Source organism: Chenopodium quinoa, unplaced genomic scaffold, assembly GCF_001683475.1.
Source record: "Chenopodium quinoa cultivar QQ74 unplaced genomic scaffold, ASM168347v1, whole genome shotgun sequence".
In the NCBI taxonomy this organism is placed as follows: Eukaryota; Viridiplantae; Streptophyta; class Magnoliopsida; order Caryophyllales; family Amaranthaceae; genus Chenopodium; species Chenopodium quinoa.
In genome coordinates this window covers 2430773-2455016 of record NW_018744693.1, presented here as the reverse complement: position 1 = coordinate 2455016, position 24244 = coordinate 2430773, and the positions used below count along the sequence as shown (strand labels likewise).

Genomic DNA, 24244 nt, shown 5'->3' with positions numbered 1-24244 from the left:
CTTTGGCATGACCCATCATAAATATCGAAGGTTTCATCGGGTTTTTGATAGGAAAAGCTGCCTCAATATTACTAGGACCTAGATTCATTATGTTGTGATTATTTAGTGAACTCTAGCGCATCATCAAACAACATAAATAAAACCTAACATGCATAATCTACTAATGCATAAATAAAACATGACATAGTATGGCCCCTTAATCCTAAGAAAACTAATGAAGAAAAAACTCCCACTTGAACCTTCATGGATCTCATCCATCTTGCTCCTTTGGGCCTCCACTCCATGGATTCTTGGATTAACTGCAACCTGTAATACTATTCTATTCTATCTACTACTTAAATAAAATAAAATAAATTACAAAAATACTTAACGGCACGCAGACCGTATTTAGATTACAAAAATACGAAACGATGCGCATATCGTATTTAGAATCTATGGGCCATACTAGTCTATATAGAAATATATAACATCATATATTATAAAATGCCATATAATAAATCACTCATCATTCTTTCCTAAACTACAACATCGAATGTTCACAGTAAAGGAAACATAGCACCAAAATATCTCATATTTTAATTAATGTAATTAGATAATATCATATATTATTCATGATTATCAATAAAATATCGTATATTTTAAATTAATCATGAGATAGAATCAAATCTTATTTTAATCTTGAAGATAAATCATATTTATCCTCAAAGATTATCCTAACAATGTTAAATTCTATCCTAATTACTAGCCAATCACAAAATTTTAAATCAATTATATCCAAAATTAATTATGGGATAATCACATTATTTAAATCAATTATTATCCTTTTGGAATATGCTCAGAATATCCTAACAAATCTTATCCAAAATTAACCACTTTAATTATGGATAATTACCAATTTAACAACTTTTAATATGGATAATATCAAATATAACAACTTTTGAAAGATTTGACTTTATCCTAAAATAAAAGATTTTATCCAAATAAAACCAAATTTATCTTTCAAAATAAAAGATCATATTTTCAAAATATTTTATCTTATCCAAAATAAATAATATTTATCTTGAAATATTTAAAATAAAATATTTTTTTTTGAAAATCGTGTACCACCACACCGGCCACCGTGGTTGGCCAGCCGAAGCTAGCCACGGTGGCTGGCTGCCAACAGCAGCCACTGCCGCAAGGGCAGCAGCGTGGCAGCAGCACTGGTAGTCGTGGCAGCAGCCGTGCAACGCTTGCACGCTGCTGCCCATAGCAACCTTGGACCGCCGCCCTCCCTCCCTCCCTCTTGTATTGCCACCAGGTCGGCAGCTGCCGTGGCTGCGCCACCCAGCCGCGGCTGCTGGCCTCAAAACCTTTTTTTTTTTTTCAATTTAATTAAAATAGCATTTATTAAAATTAAATCAAACCAGTCCAAAAATTAAAATTAAATCAACATTCAATCTTAAAATTAGGGTTCATCATAAAATTAATCCCAATTTAATTTTAACTTTTAAAATTAAATTGATCATCATACATAAAAAAAAATTATGCATAAATCAATCCGATTAAAATTATGAATCATATAATAAACCGAATTAAATCAAAATCAAGCACAAAAATCATATTTTAGAGCTAGGATTTTTGAAAAATTCGAAATTTAGGGTTAGGGGGTTCGAAATTTTTGAACATATTAGGGCTAAAAACGGTCATCTTCATGGCTATTTGAGCATAATTAAATCACATTTAATTGATTCCAAAAGTTTAATCACATTAAAAATAATAATTGAACCATAATTAAATTAATCTCCCTCTTAATTGAATTAAAATTGTGGATTATCAAAGAATTATAGTCAATATGCGTAAATGTAATAGGCTACCTGATACCACTGTAGGAAATTATAGGTACTACGCAGCGGAAATAAACATGAATCATATTCATACAGTACCTAATCCCAAGATCTAATGCATAACACATAAAGAACATATAATCGTACCTTTGAAGCGTGATTCCACGTGCGATCGAGCAAGAACACTGGGAGATAAAGAACCTCAAGCGTGATTCCTCTACTTGGTCCACGGGCACAGATTAAGACCTCCACTAATGCTAGTTAGTTGCAATTGAACCCTTCAATTTACCTTCTATGGAGAAGTGCGAGCAACGAACCACCACGAACCACCACACGCGCCACCAAGGTGGCCGGCCGTACAGACGAGGGGAGGAGAGAGATAGTAGTGAGTTAGAGAGAGGAATTAGGGTCTTTGGGATTGGTTGCCTTGATGTCAAAATACATTGTGTGTGAATTATGACTTCTTACATGCAACCCTAGGCATGGATCTTATTTATAGATCTCATCTCTAAATAAGAGCCCATGTCAAAAGCCCAAAACCTAATTCTAATCTAACTATGCTAGCCCAATCCATTTCATGATTAGTTAAATGCTCACGAGGCCCCATTAATAGGCCTCTAACTTGCTTAACCCAATGCCCTTGTGTATGACCTCATAGGATCCATTCTAGCGGGCTTTGGACTATTTGACTAGTCCAAAGGTCATCTCTCATAGTCTAGCAACAGATGATGACGCCCCAAGAGAACGAACTTATTATCTCCATATTAGTGATCCTTGATATATCTAGTAATTGCACTTATCGAAGACACAATTCCTTCAGGGATGGGTATAAAATGTGTACTCGTCAAGGGTGATGGGGAAGGTATGAATTTTAGAGTAGACCTGCCCCTTATCCGCCCCGCCCCGTACCCATCTTATACCCGCACCATATTTCTTTTAAAGTATTTTATAATTTATGAAACTTGATACCCTCTAAGACCCAATAAGCTTGAATAATGAATGTCCCAATTTTCTTAACCTAATTTGATATAATTGTCATTAATGTGATACAATATAGCATCATGTCAATGGGTTTGGGACGATTTTGGGGTGGGTATGAGCTGGATATGATTATCCAAGTGGGTGAGGGGTCGGGGATGGATCTTATTTTGTATCTAGTGGGGTGGGTATGGTTGTGAATATTGTACCCGCCACGGGTGGTGAGGCGGGCATGGGTATAAGATTTTTAGGCGGGTATGGGTATGGAGGTACCATCATCCGCATCTGACCCGCCCCATTGCTATCTGACAGGGTAAAGTCGTATCCTCTAATCAAAAGTAATTCCTAAATCCTCTAACTAACGTAGATAGGGAAGTAGGGTCGAATCCACAGAGAAACGAGTCTTTCTATTCCTAATTAATTAAAATAATCCAGATTATAAAGTAACCAATATATTGTAATTAAAGGAAACTAAACTACGAAGATTAAGAGTAGGGAGAAAACAATGAATAAAAGGATCTAGGGCATAGGTTCACCAATAAATAATACTCCAGGGTAAAACATAGTAATCAATCATTGACATTGCATGAATAACACGATTAACAGGCTCTCGCAATTTATTAATCAACATAGATCTAACAGGCTCTCGCAATTTACTAGATCTAAGTTCTTATTGAAAATAGCCTTTAATATCAAATTAACATCTGCTCGATTCATCAATTTAATATTGCTATACATTTACAAGCCGCAATTGTAAAACGTTAAAACAATTCAATAAGAAATTACCATGCAATACCAATAATCAATAATAGTCAATCATCAATTAACCAGATTATAAAGGGCTTTCGCTACGTATTACAATCACAGAATTAATCTACCGGTATTAAATCTCATCTCTCGAATCTCGACTTAACCATTTATAAATTAACCTGCCTATTGAAACTAGACCTAAACATCAATTCTCATCTGTCGAATCTCGAATCAATATTGTTAAACTCATGCATAAAAGATCTGCGCAAATCTAGTCACAGAGCATTAAATCAAACAATAGGAAATTAATCTAGCATTGATAATTAACAACAATAAATTACCCCTTCATATTATTTATGGATCCCCATAAACCCTAGAAATAGAACTACTCACACATAATAGAAACTAAACAAATCAAAGCAATAAAATAAATCATGATGAAAGGAATAAAATAAACAACTAAGATTAAGGGAAGAGAAATCGTTACCAAAAAGTAATCTGGAATTAAGAGTAGATTAAGAACAAAGGTTTAGAGAGAGAATTCTAAGAGAATAATTAAGAGAGTAAAGAAAGAGTAAAGAGGAGAAGAAGAAGAGATCCTAAAATCGTATTACGGAGGAGTATTTATACTCCGTACAAAAATCCTAAACTAAAACAAATTAAAACAACGCTAATCGTCTACTAACAATAACACGCGCCCGATCGGATGAGGCACCGCCCGATCGGGCGCGCCTTTTTTATCATAGTAAAAATTTCGCGCCCGGCCGGGCGCGTCACCGGGCGCCAGACTAAGCTTCTCCCGCCCGGCCGGGCGCGCCTCTGGGCGCCAGCCTCTTTGGCCGGGCGGCTCATTTGGGCCACTATTTGGACTTCGATTGGGCTCCAATCTTCGGGCCAATCTGGGTCTCCTCTTTGGGTCTTGAATACTCGGTCCAAATGCCCCGGTATCACCTATACCGAGCCCTTAATCACCGGTTCGATGGCTCTAACCGGCCCTAGGCTATAAACTCTGGTCGTGCTTCTCCAATGTTCGTGATTGCTCCAAAATATCTCGGAAAAATACTCCAAAAGCATAAATCCCTGCGAAAGTAAACCAAATCTACGAAAACACTAGAAAACACCAATTAGTAATAAAAGTGGCTCTAAAGAGCCAAAAACACTACTAATTACGACCAAGGGACGGGGGTAAAATACTACATAATATAGACACATCACCATCCCTACATATAATAGATGTTTTGCATGTATAAGAACCTACTAGTTTTGTACTTGGGTGATCACTTTGTTTATTAAAGTTTAGGATAAACTTCTTGTACCAATTACCAACACTTGACACATATCATTGACACAAATCATATTTTATAAAAAGAAATAATCTCTTTTGATTTAAGATATTTTGAGGAAAGATCTACTATCTACGTCTTGATGTCCTTTTCTATTTAAATGTTGTACTTTTGTACATAATTACCCTCTTTTTGATGAGTTCATTGTCATCATTTTTTATTTTTTTTATTTTTATTCTAAGGAATCAACAACTTTCTTAATTCATGTGTTGCCTATGTAAAATCCCAAAGAGATATTGTACGGAGTATTATAAAACGGAACAGTGGTATACTTTTAATAGTTCTGGCAGTATGATAATCTCTATATTATTTCAATCTGCTGCCCATGAATATATAAATGGTCAAAAAATATTATATTCGTAAATTAATAAATATAATACAACTGGTAAAAGTTGATTGTTACTCCGATGTTCAGATTGTCCTAAACTTTAAATACAATCATATATCTCCTTTTGATAATGTAAAATATTTAGACATTGATATCATATCGTTTATTTATATAATAGTGTATTTTTGTACGTAGTTTTATTTGTAAAAAGATATATATGTTATTATTAACTTGAAATTTTTTATTGTAATTAAATTAAAACTAATGAACTGAAAGTATTTTTACCAAACTAAAATTATTTTTTCTGATTAAAACTTATTTTTGTAGAATTCTATTTTCAATTAAAATATATTATAAATGAATCTTATATCAAAGAACTTTTTAAAACGAATTTGATCATGGAAATAGAATTGAATTACATAATAATTATTAAAAGTTATGATTAATTTTGTATATATGAAATAGAATTCTATCGATAATACAACTCTATACATCAATTTTATCTTAAAAAATCTATCCAAACGACGCTTACTTAGCATCACATATGTCACAATAAAACCTATTTATCTCATACATGGCGCAACACTTTCAAAAAACTGTATTATCAAGTAGGGGTGAGCAGAAATTCCGAGTACCCAATATTGGAATTGGAACCCGTAAGGAACCGATGGGTCCGAAATCAAAATTGGACCCGGTGGTTCCAATTCCGGGTAATACATTAAGGAACCAGTTGTAACCGGGTCCAATCACTACTAGAAAACAAGCAAATTGTGACGGACTGGTTCCGACAGACCCGAAATTCCGTCGGAAAAAGTGAAATTTCCGACGGATTTCCGGCGGATATAAATTCCGTCGAAAATTTCCGACGAATTCAATATTTTCGTCGAAAATCCGTCGGAAATTTCCAACGGAATTTATATCCGTCGGAATATATGTGCTTTCCGACGGAAATAAAATTCCGTCGGAATTCACAATTTCTGACATAATTATAGTCCGTCGGAAAATACCAACGGAATTTTCTGTCGGAATTTACAATTTCCGACGGAATTTTCCGTCGGAAAATAATTAAAAAAAATTTCCCAAACCTTACTAAAGCAGCCCCTTCCCCCTTTCTTATTTCCGCCTCTCTTTCACTCTCTTATGTTTCTGCTCTCTCCTTCTCTCTCTCCCCTCCTTCGTTCTCCCTTTCTCATTCCTCCTTCCTCCTTCGTTCTCCTTCCCTCTTCTCCTTCGTTCTCCCCTCTTCTCCTTCGTTCTCCCCTCTTCTCTTCTCCTTCTCTTTCCTTCCTTCTTCTCTTCACCGCCCTTTCTCTCTCCTTCATTTCTTTTCTCTTTACCTACATCAAACACCGGCAACAACAACGATACAACACCAACCGCAACATGAAGCTCCTTCAACCACCACCAACATCAACCGCAACAGCGGCGCAACACCAACAACCAGGCATCAACATCAAACCCAACAACCACCGTCTTTTTTTGGTAGATCTTGTTTTAATTTAGGATAGATTCGTAGATCTAGTTAATTTTATACGTAATTGTAATGATAGATTGTAAATTTAAATAGATAATTGTATATTTATATATTTAATTTAATTTTTGTTTATTAATCATCGTTTTTTTTTATGAAATTTTGATTAAATATGTAGATCTACTGGTTTTGAGTTTTTGTCTGTTATTTCTTGCTTTTGTCGTGTAAATTTTTGTTTTTTGGGGTTAATTTACGGTTTTTTGGGCTAATTTTTTGTTGTGGTGGTGTCAGTTGTGGTGTATGGTGGTGGGATAGGGTCGGTGGTGGTGTGTGGTTGTGGTTGGGTCTGGATGGGGGGACTGGTGGTGTGGGGTGGTGGTTTGTGGTTGTGGTTGGGTCTGGATGGGGGGGACTGGTGGTGTGGGGTGGTGGTGTGTGGTTGTGGTTGGGTCTGGATAGGGGGGCTGGTGGTGTGGGGTGGTGGGAGGCTTTTTTTTGTTTTTTTAAAGAATTTTCCGACGGAATTTCCGTCGAAAAATTCTTGCGGATTACATTCCGTCGGAATTTTTCAACGGATTTTCTCTGGCCTGAAAATCCCTGCCGACAGATTGAATTCCGTCGGAAAAGCGGGTTTTCCTACAACATGTATTCCGACGACCCATTACGACGGAAATTCCGTCGTTATTTGCATGTTTTCTAGTAGTGAATTCCAATTCTCAATATTTTGGACCCGGAACCGGCTGGGTACCCAGTTACCTAATAATTATTAAACTAAACGTATTTAAAGAACAAACTTATGTTAGAATGTATTTAGTTAATTATTAACATTAAAAAAATATTATAATAATACTAAACATAGATAAAATAGCTTTATGTGTATGTAAATATAATTATTAAACGCTAAAAATGAAAATGGATCAAAATATTGAATTAAAATTTAACAATTGTGTACATTAGTGCGTGGGTACCCGGAACTGGAACTGGTACCCGGTGGTTCCAATACCAATTCCTAAATTTTAGGACTCAGTTGAAGTGGTTCTAATTCCAATTCTAGATTTTAGAACCCGATATCAACCAATTCCAAGTCTGGTTCCTAAAATTTTGACCGGGTACCCGATTTGCTCACCCCTAATATCAAGTGTCGCTGTTGTGGCCTGGCTGCGAGATAACTTTATATTAGTGATGATATGTAATGTGTGTGTGTGTGTGTATGTGTGTGTGTGTGTGGCGGAGCTAGGATTTTAACAATGGTAGGGCACCTACTACTAAAACACTTTTATCATGCTCTTAAATTTTTTTTCAAAAAAAAAAATTCAAGACACTTCTACGTACTACAATAGGACAATAAGCCAGGGAAAAAAATAGACACCTCTACGTACCGCAAAAAAAAAATCAAGACACATCTATGTACCACAATTGGACAATAAGCCAAAAAAAAATTTAAAAAAACAAGGACATTAAGCATAGAAAGAATAAGGAGAGGATAAAAAAATAAGGACACTTAGAAAAAAAAAAAGGACATTAAGCATAGAAAGAATAAGGAGAGGATAAAAAAAAAGGACACTAACAAGATAAAATAATAATAATAATAATAATAACAATAATAATAAAAGGGAAACAAAATAAATGTTGAGTAAGGGATTAGAACCCTGACCTTGGTTAAACAAAGTAATGCTTTATGTTATAAGTTTCCAACCACTAGGCTACTAGAAGTTTAAATAATATAGTACACTTTGTATTTTTTTAAATATATTTTTAGTAACTTTTTTTTAAGAAAAAAAAATCTGGTAGGGCACGTTCCCTACCAGGATATATATATATATATATATATATATATATATATATATATATAGTAACAATTATCATAAGAAAATATAATCATAAGAATTTATAATTTTGGAAAATTTTAAAAGAATAATTCCTTCTTTGCTCGACCTGCTCAAACTGAGCCAACCTTTGAGTATTATGGCAACCAGCCTATCTTTACCCCCTACTCTTCAAAACAAGCTTTTTAATCTATAACATGTTTAACAAGTTAATTTTGTTATTTTTATATAAAAATAATAAAATGTTTTTCCTCTAACCTTTCTTCTCCCACCCTAACCACCACAATACAATCACCTTCATTGACAACCACACGCCCAGCCGCCTTCCTTAGCATCCCCACCCCAAAATGGCGGTATCCACCTCGAAAACCCCACCCTACGAAAAAAATACAACTTATTATTTATTGAAAATGTCGAATTTGCCCCATTGAGAAACATAAGGTATTTCTATTTTCTCCTTTACAATTAGAAAAACGTGGTGAATTAAATAAAAAAAAGGCAATACTTTATGTTAAAATATCTCTCTCATAATGACGGGTTTCAAAGGAAGGGGAAGGCAAGGTGTGGAAGGGACAATTGTATAGGCGGGGGTAGCACTGGGGGTTGTGGGGGCGGGGAGGGGGTGATCGTACATGCAGGCACTGCGTTGATGTGGAAGAAGGGGGCTATTTTTTTAATTTGTTTTATTTATTTTAACTATTTTGTTTTTTATTATTCAAAAATAGGAATAATTAAATAGTGATACGTGACAAGTTAACTTTATAAACTGGTTACTAATTTAAAAAACGGTTAAAAGACTTGTTTTAAAAAATTAGTAGCCAAAGGTAAAATCATTCCTACAATACTCAAAGCTAATTAGCTCATTTTGAGCATGTCAAGCAAAGGTAAGTTTAGTCTTTTAAATTTTTCCAATTGTTTTTCCATTAAACAATAATTACATAAACTATGGGAAGTGAATAAAATAAAATCCCAAAACGTACACCGCCTTCCTTTACCAAATTCCGGACACGGTGAACACGGTTTGGAACTCGGTAGTGCAAACTAGAAACATCCCACTAAAGTTAAAACCGTCAATTCATTACACAACCAAATTCTAAAATTGCTATAAATACTCTTCCACACCCACACGACCAAACCCATCAATCCTTCTATCAAACTTCAAAACCTCTTCTCAAAACAAACCTCATCAATTATTACAAACAAGAAATAATCCGACTACTTGAGATTGAAAGATGGAAAACATGATGAACAGCCACCAAGTGGAAACCCCGACATACTGCGCTAAGGGTTGTGGATTCTTTGGAACAGCGGCGACAATGAACATGTGTTCAAAGTGTTACCGAGACCACCGACTTAAAGAGGACCAATCCGTCACCGTTAGAGCCGCCGTTGAGAAATCGTTATCATCGACATCTTTGTTGATACATGAATCAGTAAGTGAGGAACCGAAACAGAAGTCCGATGAAGCGGTGGTTGTGTCGGCGGAGAGCTCGACAAAGGCGGCGAATAGGTGTATGAGTTGTAACAAGAAGGTCGGAGTTGTCGGGTTTAAGTGTAAGTGTGGGTCCACTTTCTGTGGGTCCCATAGGTTTCCAGAAGAGCATAGTTGTACTTACGATTTTAAGGTTGCTGCTGAAGTTGTCATCGCTAAACAAAATCCTAAGATTGTTGCGAATAAGTTGCAGAGGATATGAAATTCTGAATTTCTTGTATTTTTTTAGATTTTTATGAATTGAATTTGCACTTGTTTTTTATAATTTGATTATTTTTCAAGAATTAAGAAAATTATAGAGATTTAGTTTATTTATGTCGTTCTTTTTTAATTTGCGGTCTTGTGGTATCATTATCCTGGTTGTTTGTGATAACCTTGAAAAAATTGTTGTAAGAGATTAGAGATTGATGATAGGTGAGTAAGCATTTAGACATACGTACTTATTGATGTAATTGTGGAGGGCTATTACAATTCAAATGCAAAACAATAAGTACAAAAACTAGAATTGGTAATTTGGTATATGGATGCATTTTTTCTAATCACAACCCAAAAATAGAATGAAAAAACAGAGTACCAGGGCAGACAGTTTTTTGAGACTCCTTTTAAGATGGAGGGAGTAGTAGAAAGAGTAGTGATATACCACTACCAGGTATGGGCTCGTTGGGTCCATACCAGGGGCAAAAATGTAATTTCACGTAAAATTTATCTATGTTGTAAAAAAGCAGTCTCTCTCCTCTCAATAACACTATATAAATTATGAATAGCAGTATAAAAACCAAGAAGATCAGTATACAAATCAATAGTAACAGTATAGAAATTAATAATAACTGAGCACCGATAAAACTACCGGCATCAATTTCGATCGAATTCAGCGATTTCCAGCATAGAACTCACTGTTTTTTATGGCTAGAGCCATAAGTTTGAGTTTCTTGTTTTTGGGTTATGTTTTTTTGGGTGGTTTTCGGTGATTTTTAATGAAGGTAGTTGCGTGTTTTTGGATTTCGACCAAGATAGTAGCTGGTGGGGTGGGCTTCTTGTTGTCAGAGGTGAAGATGTGGTGGACGGAGGTTTGGCCGGCAATGGGAGCTATCCATGGAGGTGGAGAAAAGGGTTTAAGGAAGGAAAAAGATGAAGAGGAAAGGGAAAAAAAAAAGGAAAGAAAAAAATTGTGGTATTGGGTGTTATACTTACTCGTAGTAGAAAAAGCAACAAGGACTAGAAGCTGCAGGTCTGCAAATCGACGAGGATTGTAATGGAGCTAAAGCGCACTATTGTAAGCTGAAAAACAAGCTTCAGCTTAGTGTAGGGTTGAACAATACAAAAATAAGAGATTTTAACAATTAAGTTTGATGATAGATTTTTAAAACGTTATTAAATAGCAACTATAAAAAATTCATTGTCTAATTAAAAGCGACAATTTATGTTTTTTTAATAATTAATGGCTACGTATTTTTGATTTGTTGATGTTTAAAACAAATTATCTTACTAATTTTTATTAGATGACATCATATTTTGGCTTGTTGTCATATAACAACAAAAGGTGTAGTATATGGCTGGCCACATTGTGTGGCTAGCTAACACATGACATGACAATTGTAACCCCACCGACCTAGTAACCCCTTCGACCAAGTAACCCCTCACCGAATCTAGTAGCCTCTGACCGAGCCCTCTACCCCACACATCTAACCAGCTCGTGTGGTTCACCGGTTCCACCGACTAGACCCTTAGAGTGATTCAGTCGATACAGAGGTGCGCAACCCCTGACCGGATCGGACCAAGTAACCTTTGACTGAACCAAGTAATCCTTGACTGTACCTAGTAACCCCTGATTGGACCTAGTAACCTCTGACCGGACTAAGTAACCCATCATCGGACCTAGTAACCCTTCACCAAATCTAGTAACCTTTGACCAAGTAACCTCTCTGACCTAGTATTCCCTAAGCGGACCAAGTAACCCCTCATCGTACCAAGTAATCCTTAACCAAATCTAGTAACCTCTGACCAAGTAACCCCTCATCGTACCTAGTACCCCTAACCGAACCTAGTAACTCCTGACCGAATCTAGTATCCCCTCGTTCAATTGTAGACAACTAATACCAGTGTACATATCTATTTCAATGCATTGATATTCAAAACTACATGAGATTCACAATCTCACAAGATCTACCGTTTATTTCGAAGAAATTAAAACCACCTTAATACGCAAAAATAATCAGATACACATTACTAGTAGTCAGTAATCGCAAGATTCAATCTGAATTTGCATTTAAAATACATGCAATTATGTGGATTGATGATTTGATGAATGTAAAACTATTAAGGAGTACAATAATCCCATAAACAACTGTATAATTCAACGAAGACGAAGACGGTGACGCCTGTGACGGCGGAGACGAAGACGATGGCGGAGATGAAGACGATGGTGGAGGTAACACAAATCAATAGGAAATTGGAATGAAATTGATAAATTTGTACCTGAATCTATTGAAATTTGGGGTAAATGTTAGCCTGTTAGGGTTTGGAGCTTCGAGGTGATTTGAGTTGGTTTTGCGCTTTGACGATGACGAAGACGGCAGAAGTCAATGCTCCGAGTCTCCGACCATTGATAGTAAGAGAGAAGGTTAGAGAGAGAAAGTGAGTTGAGAGGAGAGGAGAGGAGATAGAGAAAATTTAAAAAGGGGGGGGGGGGGGGGTTGGCCACATGGTGTTGATCAGCTACATATGAAAGTTGGTACGTTTTTATTAATTCGGTCCGATTCGGTCTATTTTCCCATCATGACCAATTTATGAACACCCTAATAACCCTAACTAATTTATATTTAATTAGATGAATTTATTGTATATTATTAACTAATATGTATGTATTTTACATTGTTTTGTAGTATTTTAAGCAAGTTCCTCATACATATTCTCAACAAATGATTGACGAGCTTAGGGAAAGGTGGATTTCATATGTTACCGGATACCATCAACCAAATGATGACGACGATGATTTATGTAAATTGTATATCAATATGGTATTGTTATATTTTGGGGAATCAATTTTTAATTTAAATCAACATTAACTAGAAAGGTTTTTGATATTTAACTCACGTATTTGTTTGTGTAGAACAAATTTTGTATGAATGATTCAATTTAATTGTGGTTGGATGTTTTAAATTATATATATGAAGTATATTTTGATGGCTTTCGTAGTATCTGGAAATATTTTTGTTAATTTAATTATACAAAAATTTATATTGCGCGTATACGAGATCATGGATTTATTTTACATAGAAAATGTGAAAATTTTCTTACCGGATATATAAACTTACAAGATAAAAATCAGGAATACAGGTCTAAAATGAAAAACAAAAATAATACAAATTATTAAAATACAGGAATAATACTGTATAAAATACGTAGAGGGGTAATTCGATTTTTTTTTTTTTAAAAAAAATTAGAGAACTGTTATCTAACTTAACTGTTCTCTATTGTAAGCAATATAGAACGGTTAAGTGGCCTAAACCGTTCTTTATTCCTTCCTTAGTGTACAAATTTAAAAAGGGAAAAGAGAACGGTTGTGACATTATATAAAACGCCTAAACGACCCGTTCTCTATACTTTATACATCGCTTAGCAGAAGAACGCCCCTAAGGCGATTTATAAAGCCTATTATAACAGTTCTCTAAGGCTTTTTTTGTAGTAGTGTTGGTCAGTTGGTCAAAGGGGTTACTTAGTCAAGGGTTACTAAATCGATTAGGGGTTACTAGGTGGGTTACTAGGTCGGAGGGGTTATTTGGTCAGGGGTTACTTAATCGGTCAAGGGTTACTAGGTAGGTCAGGGGTTACCAAATCGGAAGGGTTACTTGATTAGAGGTTAATAGGTCGGTGGGGTTACTTTATCATTATTTGCTAACTTGGCACCCCGTCGCACCAAGTAGTTGGCCGCACCAGAAACTTGCTTTAGTTTGTTTGGTTGCCGTTAGGGAAATTTTAATGACATGACCTAAGAGGAGGAGGATAAATGAATTCTGTGAGAAATTGAAAATTCTAGAAATCTATTTTGCACCTTTTTGATTAATTAAATAACATGGAAGACTATTCAATGGCTACAATAAAATTGTAGCTATTGTAATTATTTTTAATCTCGGCCCTATATTTTTTAATGTTCAATCTTGTCCATTCGTCCATTTGACTTAATTTATAATAAGAAATTTAAAAAATAAAAAAAATTCTTGATTATGATAAGTTTTTTTTAAAAAAAAAAAACAGTTACTAAAACAAAAATTCCGAACTTTGCCATTGATGCATATTTGATCTTTGCAATTTCTAAGTTCAAATGACTGTCCCATCCCCATTAAAAATCAGCATTTGATTATAGTTTATTAACAATAAGCCATCTACCGCATTATATATAACAAGGTCTATAATTTTTTCATCAAATTTATCAAAAAATAAATCATCCTCCATCAAAGAAAACCAGAAAAAGGGAGGAAAAAAGAAGAAGATGATGAAAAGTTATGAAATTTGTCTCTCTTCAAGAAACCAATCAATTAACATTAAAGATAAAAAAAAAAAATCAAGTAAGATAAATTATGAATTCCATATCCTTCAACCAAATGCTCTAGTATTAATTAAAAGTTGTTGTAGTAGTTGTTTTTTTTGTTAGTTGATAAGGTGTATTTTAAAGTCAATTAAATGGATGGATACGATGAATTTTATTAAAGGTAATGTTATATGTAGTCCTAAGGGCTATATATAAATATTTTAAGAGCAAGACTTGGGGTGACATCATCATTTTGAGTCTTAAGATTTATACTTCAGACTTTTTCCATTTTTCTTCAAAAATCTCAAGCAAGTCTCAAGTTGAGTTTTGAAATTTCAAGACTCAACTTAAAACTTGAGATTGATACCCATTTCACTTTTATTATTATTATTATTATTATTATTATTATTATTATTATTATTATTATTATTATTATTATTATTATTATTATTATCTCAAAAGCAAAAGTCATACAACCTACAATAAATTAGTGGGAAGCCGAGATACAATCTGGGCCCCCACTCCTCTAGCTATTGCAAATCCTACCCTAGTGAAGATATGAGCTGCAGCACGAGCCCCAATGTCTTGCGTCGTCGAGAACCTTTGAATCCGCTTCAGTAACGCAACAACCTCTTTCTCTAATTCCCCAAGCGAAGAAAAGGAGAAGGGAATGAAACCATATCCAATCGCCTGACATCGAGCTTCATACTTAACCCGCTTCCGATGAGCTACATCAGCCACAACCCGCCCAAGAATGAAGTCAGATAGCCCTGACTGTGTCAAAGGAGAAGACCCTGTCAAATCAACACAGACATCGCGACCACGATCCCATGAATAAAGTAACACATCCGCGGGTCTGAGGGCCTCGTCGTTCCCTCCGGCTAACCCAATGTCAACCTCTTTTCTCGCTGAAATCCTAGAACGATAGCAAACATCAACAAGGGTATCCCGAACAACATTATGCCGATGTTTAATACCCACAATACCAGCACAAGACACTGCGTGATCACCGAAAATATCTCCAGCAAAAACCCTCGAACAAGCAGAGCACAACATCGAGATAGAGAACAATGGTACACCCAACCGATAGGACAACACACAGCGATAAGTCTTGGCGTTCATCGTCTGACCCAACCCTGAAATAGGAACCGCCCGAAGCCAAGCAGAGGTGTGATCACCTTGCTGTGATTTCCATAATGCTGATTGTCGAGGAGTTAAAGAATAAGCAGATTTTGCAGAAGCGGTAACCTTTGTGAAATATATATCTGCCAATTTCTTCATGAGTTTAGGGGCAGCGACCTCACTAGGATTACTCAAAATGTCAGACTCCACTGTTCCATTAAACAGACTCAACGCATCCTTAAAGGCTCGTCCAAGACCAACAACGCCAGCATGCCGAAGAAGTTGTGTCTGCAACCAAGCAGACTGTAACCGAGAAACAAGAAAAGCATAGTGACGAACATCACCTGCAGAATAAACACCAAGCCCTCCAAACGCAAATGGTAAGGTGGCAAGTCGCCACTGCCAATCACCAAACCCCGGCCCCGAAGCAATAACAATACGCTCCATGGAAGATCGAAGAGCTGCATCAAAAGTGCGCTGAGCCACCTCAAAAGTACTAGGAGGACAAGTACGCAATGCAAAGTAGAGTTTTGAAACTCCAGTACATGCCCTAAGTAACAACAGCTCACACTGAGGATCATCGAGCATAGCGACCTTATTCATAAGGGAAATGGTCTTGGTCACCCTCTGCATCACAAGCTCACCACTAAATCCAGAATCGGAACTAGCGGGACCTCCAAGCAACCTAACACCACGCAAAGGTCGAGCAATATTAGGTGGAAAGACACCCAACAGCCTGCTTCGAGGGTCTTCTGTAGGCCAGAAAACTTCTGTTTTTTCCACATTAAGACATAATCCAGAACGAGGTCCTTCCTCCATAATCAACTGTAAAACTTGCCCCACCACCAAAGTGTCACCAATAATCGTGCCGTCATCTAAATACCAAGACTGAAGACATACATCAAAAGTCTCTCTGATTTTACACACCAGGGGTTGTAAAACCAAAGAAAAAAGCAAAGGACCAAGGAGATCACCCTGCTGCACCCCTTGAGATGACCATAAGGTTTGGTCCCCATAGTACAACCTGGCTGGATTAGAATAGCAGAATTCTACCCATCGCGAAATGCCCTGACAACGACGACGTACCTCACGTAACATGACCGAACGATCAACCAGATTAAAGGCATTTTGAAAATCCACCAACAACATAGATAAACCAACATCAGAACCACGGTCCTCAATCAACCGATTCACCGCATGAAGAATTGTCTCACCACCGGAAGAAACCCCAACACCAAATTGAAGGTCATCAAAGTAACTCCCTAAAGACTGACCAACCATAATAGCACCCACCTTCGAAACGAGACGCCGCCAAACCATACTCACAGCAATAGGACGGATACCACCACCGGGCTTGACAAGTGGCGTAAGAGGAGCACTAGCAATGTACTCTCCTAATTCCATAGGACATCTCCCAGTTAGAAAGAGATTAACCACCCCAGTAATAGAGTCAACCAACTCATCTGATACTGCCACAGCCGCACCACTAAAGCAGTCCATAAGATGTTGAGCACGCAAACCATCCCTACCACATGATGTGCCACGAGGGAAACTCCTAATCCGATCCAAAACAACAGCAGAAGTCGTAACGAGATGAAGGTGATCAATAGGTATATCAGGCAGGGATGGAGCTGGAGATGAAGGGTGCTTTGACTGTAAATCTGCAAGAGTGGCGTCATTATAAGGTGCAACGCCTGAAGAAGAAAGAACCCGAACCGCAGCAGTGTAATGGCCATCGCAAATCTTCCTACGACACTGCTTAATATTACGCTCTTCCAAATCAATGTCCTCATCATCAACCATCGACAAAGTAGGAGAATCCTCTGCCAAAATTTCCCTCACAAGCTGCAAATTACCACCCGTTACACTCCAAGAACAAATAGCACGGGAAATACTCTCTTCTTGATGCCGGCGTCTTACCGAAGACCGAGACTCACGACTACTCCGCGGACGAAAGATTTTAAGGATGCAAAGAGGTAACACCAACAAAGAGACCCAATTAGAAATGTCATCAGGCTTAGAGATCACCTTATCAAGAGCACCTTTCAGAACCCAAGAAAACCCCAAACGACACTTGGGAGGGATAGACTTAACAGAGCGAAACCCCTTAGAGAATAAACAATCAAGGAGGGCCACATCAAAACCACCGTTATGATCTTGCACCAATCCATCCATATGATCAACTCGAGCAGGAGAAGAAGGAGATTGCGGCTTGGTGAAATTATGAAGCACAAAACGAACAACACCATCTCCTTCATCAGGGGGTGACACATCCTCATCCCCACGATGACGACACTTAATGCGTACCGTGTGCGTTTTATAGCAAACTCCACATAACCAAATCCCCATACGCCTAAAAGTAACTTCTGCCTCATTATAAACAGCCAAATTAGAAGTAAGAGAATGTCGGGTGATATCTCGCGCACCGATACAACAATGACGATCACTAAGATGTTTGATTAGAGAACGTCGAGTAAGGCCATTTCCACTCCCATCTTGACAACCACTAAGACCCACAAAGGGACAATGAAACTTCACAACGGCAGCCGAAATAGCTGACTTGCACCACCCAAAACTGAAATACGCCCGAAAGAGCACCAGAAACTGCCGCAAAACAGCTCCAAAACAGCACCCAAGAGCTGCCAAAACTGGACCAAAAACTACACCAGAAACTGCACCCAAAACTGCTCCAAAACAGCACCCAAAACTGCTCCAAAACAGCACCCAAAACTGCTCCAAAACAGCACCCAAAAACTGCTCCAAAGCAGCCCCAAAAATTGCTCCAAAACAGCACCCAAAACTGCCCCAAAACTGCTCCAAAACAGCCCCAAAACTACTCCAAAACAGCCCCAAAACAGCTCCAAAACAGCCCCAAAACTGCTCCAAAACAGCCCCAAAACTGCTCCAAAACAGAAACCAACAAAGAACCTCCTCTAACTGACCAAAAACAACACCAATATTCGCGAGAAAAGCTGCACCTGAAAACAACCCAAAAACCTTTCCGAAACTGAGAAAAAAAAACGGCTGCCAAACTGCCCAAAAACCGACCAGAAAACTGACCAGAAAACAGCAAGTAAACACGCCTGAAACACACCAGGAAATACGCTGGAAACACACCCAATTTTTGCCTAAAAATCGCCTGAAATTGCACCCAAAAACACCCCAAAACTTCCCACAAACTGCCTGATCAAACCAGAAAACAAACCTGAGTAGAAAGCCGCTTTATGACGATCACCATAAACCAAAAAAAAAAGGAACCCGACGCTGCACCAAAAACCGCAAGTAAATTCGCCTGAAAACCTCCAGAAAATTGCCTGAATTACGCTATAAAACAGCACCAAATTGAACGAGGAAACCGCCTGAAAACAGAGCCGTTGCTGCCCCTATGTATGCCGGACCACCGTTGCAGAAGCCGCCGATGAACCTGCCGGAAAACTAACGTGGAACCTGCTGCCGGATTATTGACGAGGAATCGCAACCTGATCCCGCAACCTAATCGCACCATTATTATTATTATTATTATTATATGTCAAGTATTTATGTCATAGGGCTAAAGTGATAAATTTCACTAAGTCTTAGTGAGTCTTAACAAGAATTTGATGACATCATTATCAATAGAGACCATAAAAAATGATGTCACATCTAAGTCAAAACTTGCTCTAAATATACTCTAGGAAATTGTATAAAATTAGGAATTTATGACAAAAACACTCGTAAATCAGTGTTATTAGTGTTTATATTTTGATGATTTATTAACTTTTTACGATATTCAAGTGTAAATTTAATCCTTATACGTAGATTTAAGGGTTATGTATAACATTTTCATTTTATTAATTGAAGGGTTGAAGATCGTATACTGTATTCCTTTCCCATATAGAATTTCCACGAAAGAATAACGTTAATCCCATACCATACAAACTCGTAAACTTGAGCTGTCATCATAATCCTTAAAAAAATTATAAATTTCCAAAACCCACCCCACCTTTATAAACCCCTTACCAAAAATATTCTAACACCAGTATTCCAGAACCTTCCCAAGAGGGCAAAACCGTTAATTCATACACAAATCCTACTTCTACTATCTTCCAATTTCTTTGCTATTTATTCTCTCCCAAACACCCCTTCTTTTTCCATCACATCTATTTTCCAAAAAAAAAAAACCGAAGAAAAAAATTTCCTTCTTACGAAATTCAATTAAAAAAAAATTACGATATTCAGATCGATTGAAAGAAAGATGGAGAACATGATGAACACCCGACAATCAGAAATCCCGACATACTGCGCCAAAGGTTGCGGATTCTTCGGAACAGCAGCGACAATGAACATGTGTTCGAAGTGTTACCGTGACCACCGTCTCAAGGAGGACCAATCCATGACCGTTAGAGCTTTCGTTGAGAAATCGTTATCGTCGACATCTTTGTTGATACATGAATCAGTAAGTGAGGAACCGAAATATAAGTCCGATGAAGCGGTGGTTGTGTCGGCGGAGAGTTCGACAAAGGCGGCGAATAGGTGTATGAGTTGTAACAAGAAGGTCGGAGTTGTCGGGTTTAAGTGTAAGTGTGGGTCCACTTTCTGTGGGTCCCATAGATTCCCTGAAGAACATAGTTGTACTTATGATTTTAAGGTTGCCGGTGAAGTTGTCATCGCTGAACAAAATCCTAAGATTGTTGCTGATAAGTTGCGGAAGATCTGAAACTTTAGAATGTAATTTTTTAGGTTTTATGATTTAAATTTGAACTTGTTTGGATTAATTGATTGGTGATTAGTGTTTATGAATTAAGAGAATTATAGAGTTTTACTATTTTTATTACTACGTATGTTGGTACTCTTGGCAGTACTGTTTTTTGTCCTGATTTTTCACTGTTTATTAATGTAGTTTTGTTTATGATTTGGTAAATTGGGTCACCTAAAACTCTAAAACGCTTGAATTAAGGTTTTTATGTTGGTTATTGAAGAAAAGTCTAGAAGAAATTATTGATAATGAAAGGTCGAGACGTTGAGTAAGCATTGAGATATGAATGATGTAGTTGTCGGGAATTTGATTAAAATTCAAATGCAAAACAATGATAACTATATAAGACGTGTGGTTTGCATCATCTTTAGTGTTTTGATATGTGAAAAATTGTAACTGTTGGTACATGGATTAAGCTTTAAGTCATCATTAATTTTAAATTACCATTTGTTGGGCTTGTGTCACCTATCTTGATGGGCTACACGCACACTTTACATTATTTTGATATTGTGCGCTTTGGAACTAGCCCGCATGAACTTGTTGTTGGACACCTTTTCAAAAGACCTCATACTATTGGAGTGTGTTTTTACTTATAAGGAGCTCTTCACCTCTTTATTTATTCCTTATGAGACTTGGGATGAACAACTCCATCACTATTCTTCAAATCTATCTATACTATTGCAAATAGTTCGAATCTTATATATCAAATTGGCAAAAGTGGTCGTAACATCTTGAAGTATGGCTTAGGTGCATGAATGACCTGAACTTTGCGTAGTAGCCAAAGCACCACCAATTATGATGTTAGGTGCAACGTGTGTCATATATGAAAATTTCCGGTAATTTATTTTACCGAGAGGAGGTGAATCTTCAGTCTCTAGAATATTTATGTAGTCTTTTATCCACTTAGCACACGTAGATTAACCTCCTCCGATGAAATAAGTGACCTGAAATTTTCATTTAAGGCACGCGTGGCACCTAATACCATAATTGGTGGAGTTTTGGTTATTGCGCATAGTTCAGGTTGCTTAGTGCACCCAAACCATACCTGGGGATGTTGCGTCCAATTTTACCTATCAAATTTGCTCATGCTAATGTACAAATTAAATATTGTACAAAGTATAGCTTGAGATTTGATAGATCATGTCATGGAGTACTAGAATCAAACATGATTTTTTTACTTATGGGCTCAATATAGCCCTTAATCTTTGAACTTTTTATGACTTTACTCCACATAAAGTATTTGTTAAAGAATAATGTGTATGCAGGATATCACGACATATTATTGTTATAATAGGTTAATACTCACTCTAACACCATTTATTTGTCTCTTTTATCATAAAAGGTCTCATATCATATACCAAGTATGTTTATAGGGACTACAAGTTCACAACTCTACTCTTACGATTAATTTAGGTCGTATTATTTTTCTCCCTCGTCAATTCTACTAGAAATTATTATATACACCCGGTGCACGGTGTACCTAAGGGTATTTGTTTGTTCATTTCGGTGATTATAACATTCTCTCCAATTCTACTCAACTAAAATTTTATAAAGCACGATATGAGTATGAGGTAAACATTTAGGAACGAAGGGAGTATGTAGCATGCTTTAGACAATTAAGTGCGTTAAACAATTTTGTTCAAATCAGAGATTAGAGAATATTTGTAAAATATAGTTTAAGTTCATCATTAATTGCCTTTAATTGTCAATATTCTTTGTATACACTCAGCCACTCAGTGTCAGGAATACATGGACAATCAAACATTTTGGGCTTCATTATTTCAAAAAATATATATATATATATATATATATATATATATATTGGGCTTCATAAGGCCTAGAAACTAAGCCCAAATTCTGCAAAGGCTTTATTTTTAACGGAAAACATTTGTCCAAACCATACCTTAATCAGCCCAACTCATAAGACTCTAACTAAGGCCTTTTTTTTTTTTTTAAATTTTTTTTATTATTTTTTTTTTACAAGAAGGTTATGTTCAGATAACAATATTTTTGTAACTTATCAGTCTAAAAAAATTTATCCAATTTTATCTGAATTGTTTTTAACTTGTAAAAGAAGTAATAAGAAATCCAAAGAAGCTTAGAATAGGAAAGTCATCAATCCCAATTCTCAAACAATTAAACCATTACTAAACCGACTTTTTCTCATTATAAATTGGAGGTAATTAAACACCCTAAAATCCATAATCTTAAAACCATATAATACCAATATACCTTCTTCGTATCCTTCGACCAAAACCCTCAAAGAATTTCACGTAGAAGAGTGAACAAAACCGCGATTTCAACATGGAGAAGATGATGAACAACAACAATGAAACGAGTTTGTTGCAATCAAACGATCCAATATACTGCGCTAACGGGTGTGGTTTCTTCGGGACCAAGGCGACAAAGAATCTATGCTCAAAGTGTTACAAAGAATTATGTCTCAAACCCTTGGTGACAACCTCTTTGGAGAAGCCCTTAAGTTTGTTGTCTTTGTCTGACGATGAAGAAAAGGAAGAGGCTGTTAAAGAGGCTGTTGTTGAGGAGGAGTCGTGTTCGAAGAAGGCGACTAAAAACAGGTGTGAGAAGTGTAACAAGAAGGTTGGAATGTTAGGGTTCAAGTGCAAGTGTGGGAGTACTTTCTGTGGATCTCATAGGTACCCTGAAGAACATACGTGCACGTTCGATCGCAAAGCTGCTGGTGCTGTTGCTATTGTTAAGGATAATCCTCTTATCTTCAAAGATAAATTACAGAAAATCTAGGGTATCAAGCCATATTTAATCTTATAGTTTCAAATTCAATTCGCGGTATTTAGTTATGAGTAAACTTGTTTACAATGGGTAATGTATGTGACTAGATTGGTTAGGGAAATCATATAATAGTTAAGGGGTGATTTTTATGTGATTTTGCGACTAATTAAGTGGTTTTATATGTTACCTCCATTGTATACAAGATTAACGACTAATTGTTTCAATTGTGAACATTATATTTTTTTTTAATAATAAGTTCGTTTCTTGGTTATTCTAATGTGCAAATCTATACTTTATAATTTTGAACAATGATATCTTAATTCAATATTATATTTCTTTAATTCTTTTAGTGTGATAGATATTGTTAAAAGATGTTATGGTTGCAACAAGAATGTTATAATTTAGGATAATGCAATGTATGCTATTATGCACTTATTATTGGTCTTGAGTAAGCATTAAGAAAATTTGATTCCCTGATTATTACTAAATATTTCAAATTCAAGATTTGCAACTACTAAACTATGATTTCTTGCTGGTAGCCGGGTAATTTATGATGACAATTAATCTTATTTTTGCCATTGGTTGATCAAAGTGTAATTTGGTTTCGTGTATGTGCAATTTCACTATCGCGTACCTTCCTAATTATAAGCAACAATCTGACTATTATGTTACATGTGCATTCTAATTTTCTTGTTGATAACAAAACTGTTTTGAGCAAGTTAAGTAAAACAATCCTATATAAGATTTTGTTGAACTACTGTCTTGCATAATCGGTCTTAGTTACCAATTGGTTGCTGGTGTAGTGATGATTGGGACTACACTTGGTAAGGAGGACCCGTGTTTGATCCCTCGCAACAACAATTGGGAGGGGACCGGAATCTAATCACCCAAAACTGATCTCTGGATCCGAATTAGCCCAAAGGGTGAACCAGATGAAACACAAAAAAAAAAAAAAAAAAAATCGGTCTGAGTTCTGATATTTTAGTCCTGAAATTTTATTTGCATTAGTCTTCTGTTAGTTATCAAATGTAAATAATCCAATGATCATAGTATCTACGAGTATCTTAAAATCTTAATATTGGTTGTTAGCTATA

The 24244-nt window shown here is 36.4% G+C and overlaps 3 protein-coding genes across 3 annotated transcripts; all 3 read left to right on the top strand.

Annotated features, from left to right (window-relative positions):
• The first annotated feature begins 9625 nt into the window (after positions 1-9625).
• LOC110702567 (zinc finger A20 and AN1 domain-containing stress-associated protein 7-like) lies at positions 9626-10443 on the top strand. Its single transcript, XM_021880294.1, has one exon. It carries the CDS (start codon positions 9755-9757, stop codon positions 10214-10216), a length of 462 nt encoding a protein of 153 aa, XP_021735986.1. The 5' UTR covers positions 9626-9754; the 3' UTR covers positions 10217-10443.
• A 9029-nt stretch (positions 10444-19472) lies between these two features.
• Positions 19473-20477, top strand: LOC110702566 (zinc finger A20 and AN1 domain-containing stress-associated protein 9-like). The gene has a single exon (XM_021880293.1). It carries the CDS (start codon positions 19899-19901, stop codon positions 20358-20360), a length of 462 nt encoding a protein of 153 aa, XP_021735985.1. The 5' UTR covers positions 19473-19898; the 3' UTR covers positions 20361-20477.
• A 2159-nt stretch (positions 20478-22636) lies between these two features.
• Positions 22637-23418, top strand: LOC110702387 (zinc finger A20 and AN1 domain-containing stress-associated protein 6-like). The gene has a single exon (XM_021880089.1). It carries the CDS (start codon positions 22704-22706, stop codon positions 23160-23162), a length of 459 nt encoding a protein of 152 aa, XP_021735781.1. The 5' UTR covers positions 22637-22703; the 3' UTR covers positions 23163-23418.
• The last annotated feature ends 826 nt before the right edge of the window (positions 23419-24244 follow it).

What these genes read in the sequence shown, in the direction of transcription:
- LOC110702567 (XM_021880294.1), top strand. Translation starts at nt 9,755, where the DNA reads ATGGAAAACATGATGAACAGCCACCAAGTGGAAACCCCGACATACTGC.
- LOC110702566 (XM_021880293.1), top strand. Translation starts at nt 19,899, where the DNA reads ATGGAGAACATGATGAACACCCGACAATCAGAAATCCCGACATACTGC.
- LOC110702387 (XM_021880089.1), top strand. Translation starts at nt 22,704, where the DNA reads ATGGAGAAGATGATGAACAACAACAATGAAACGAGTTTGTTGCAATCA.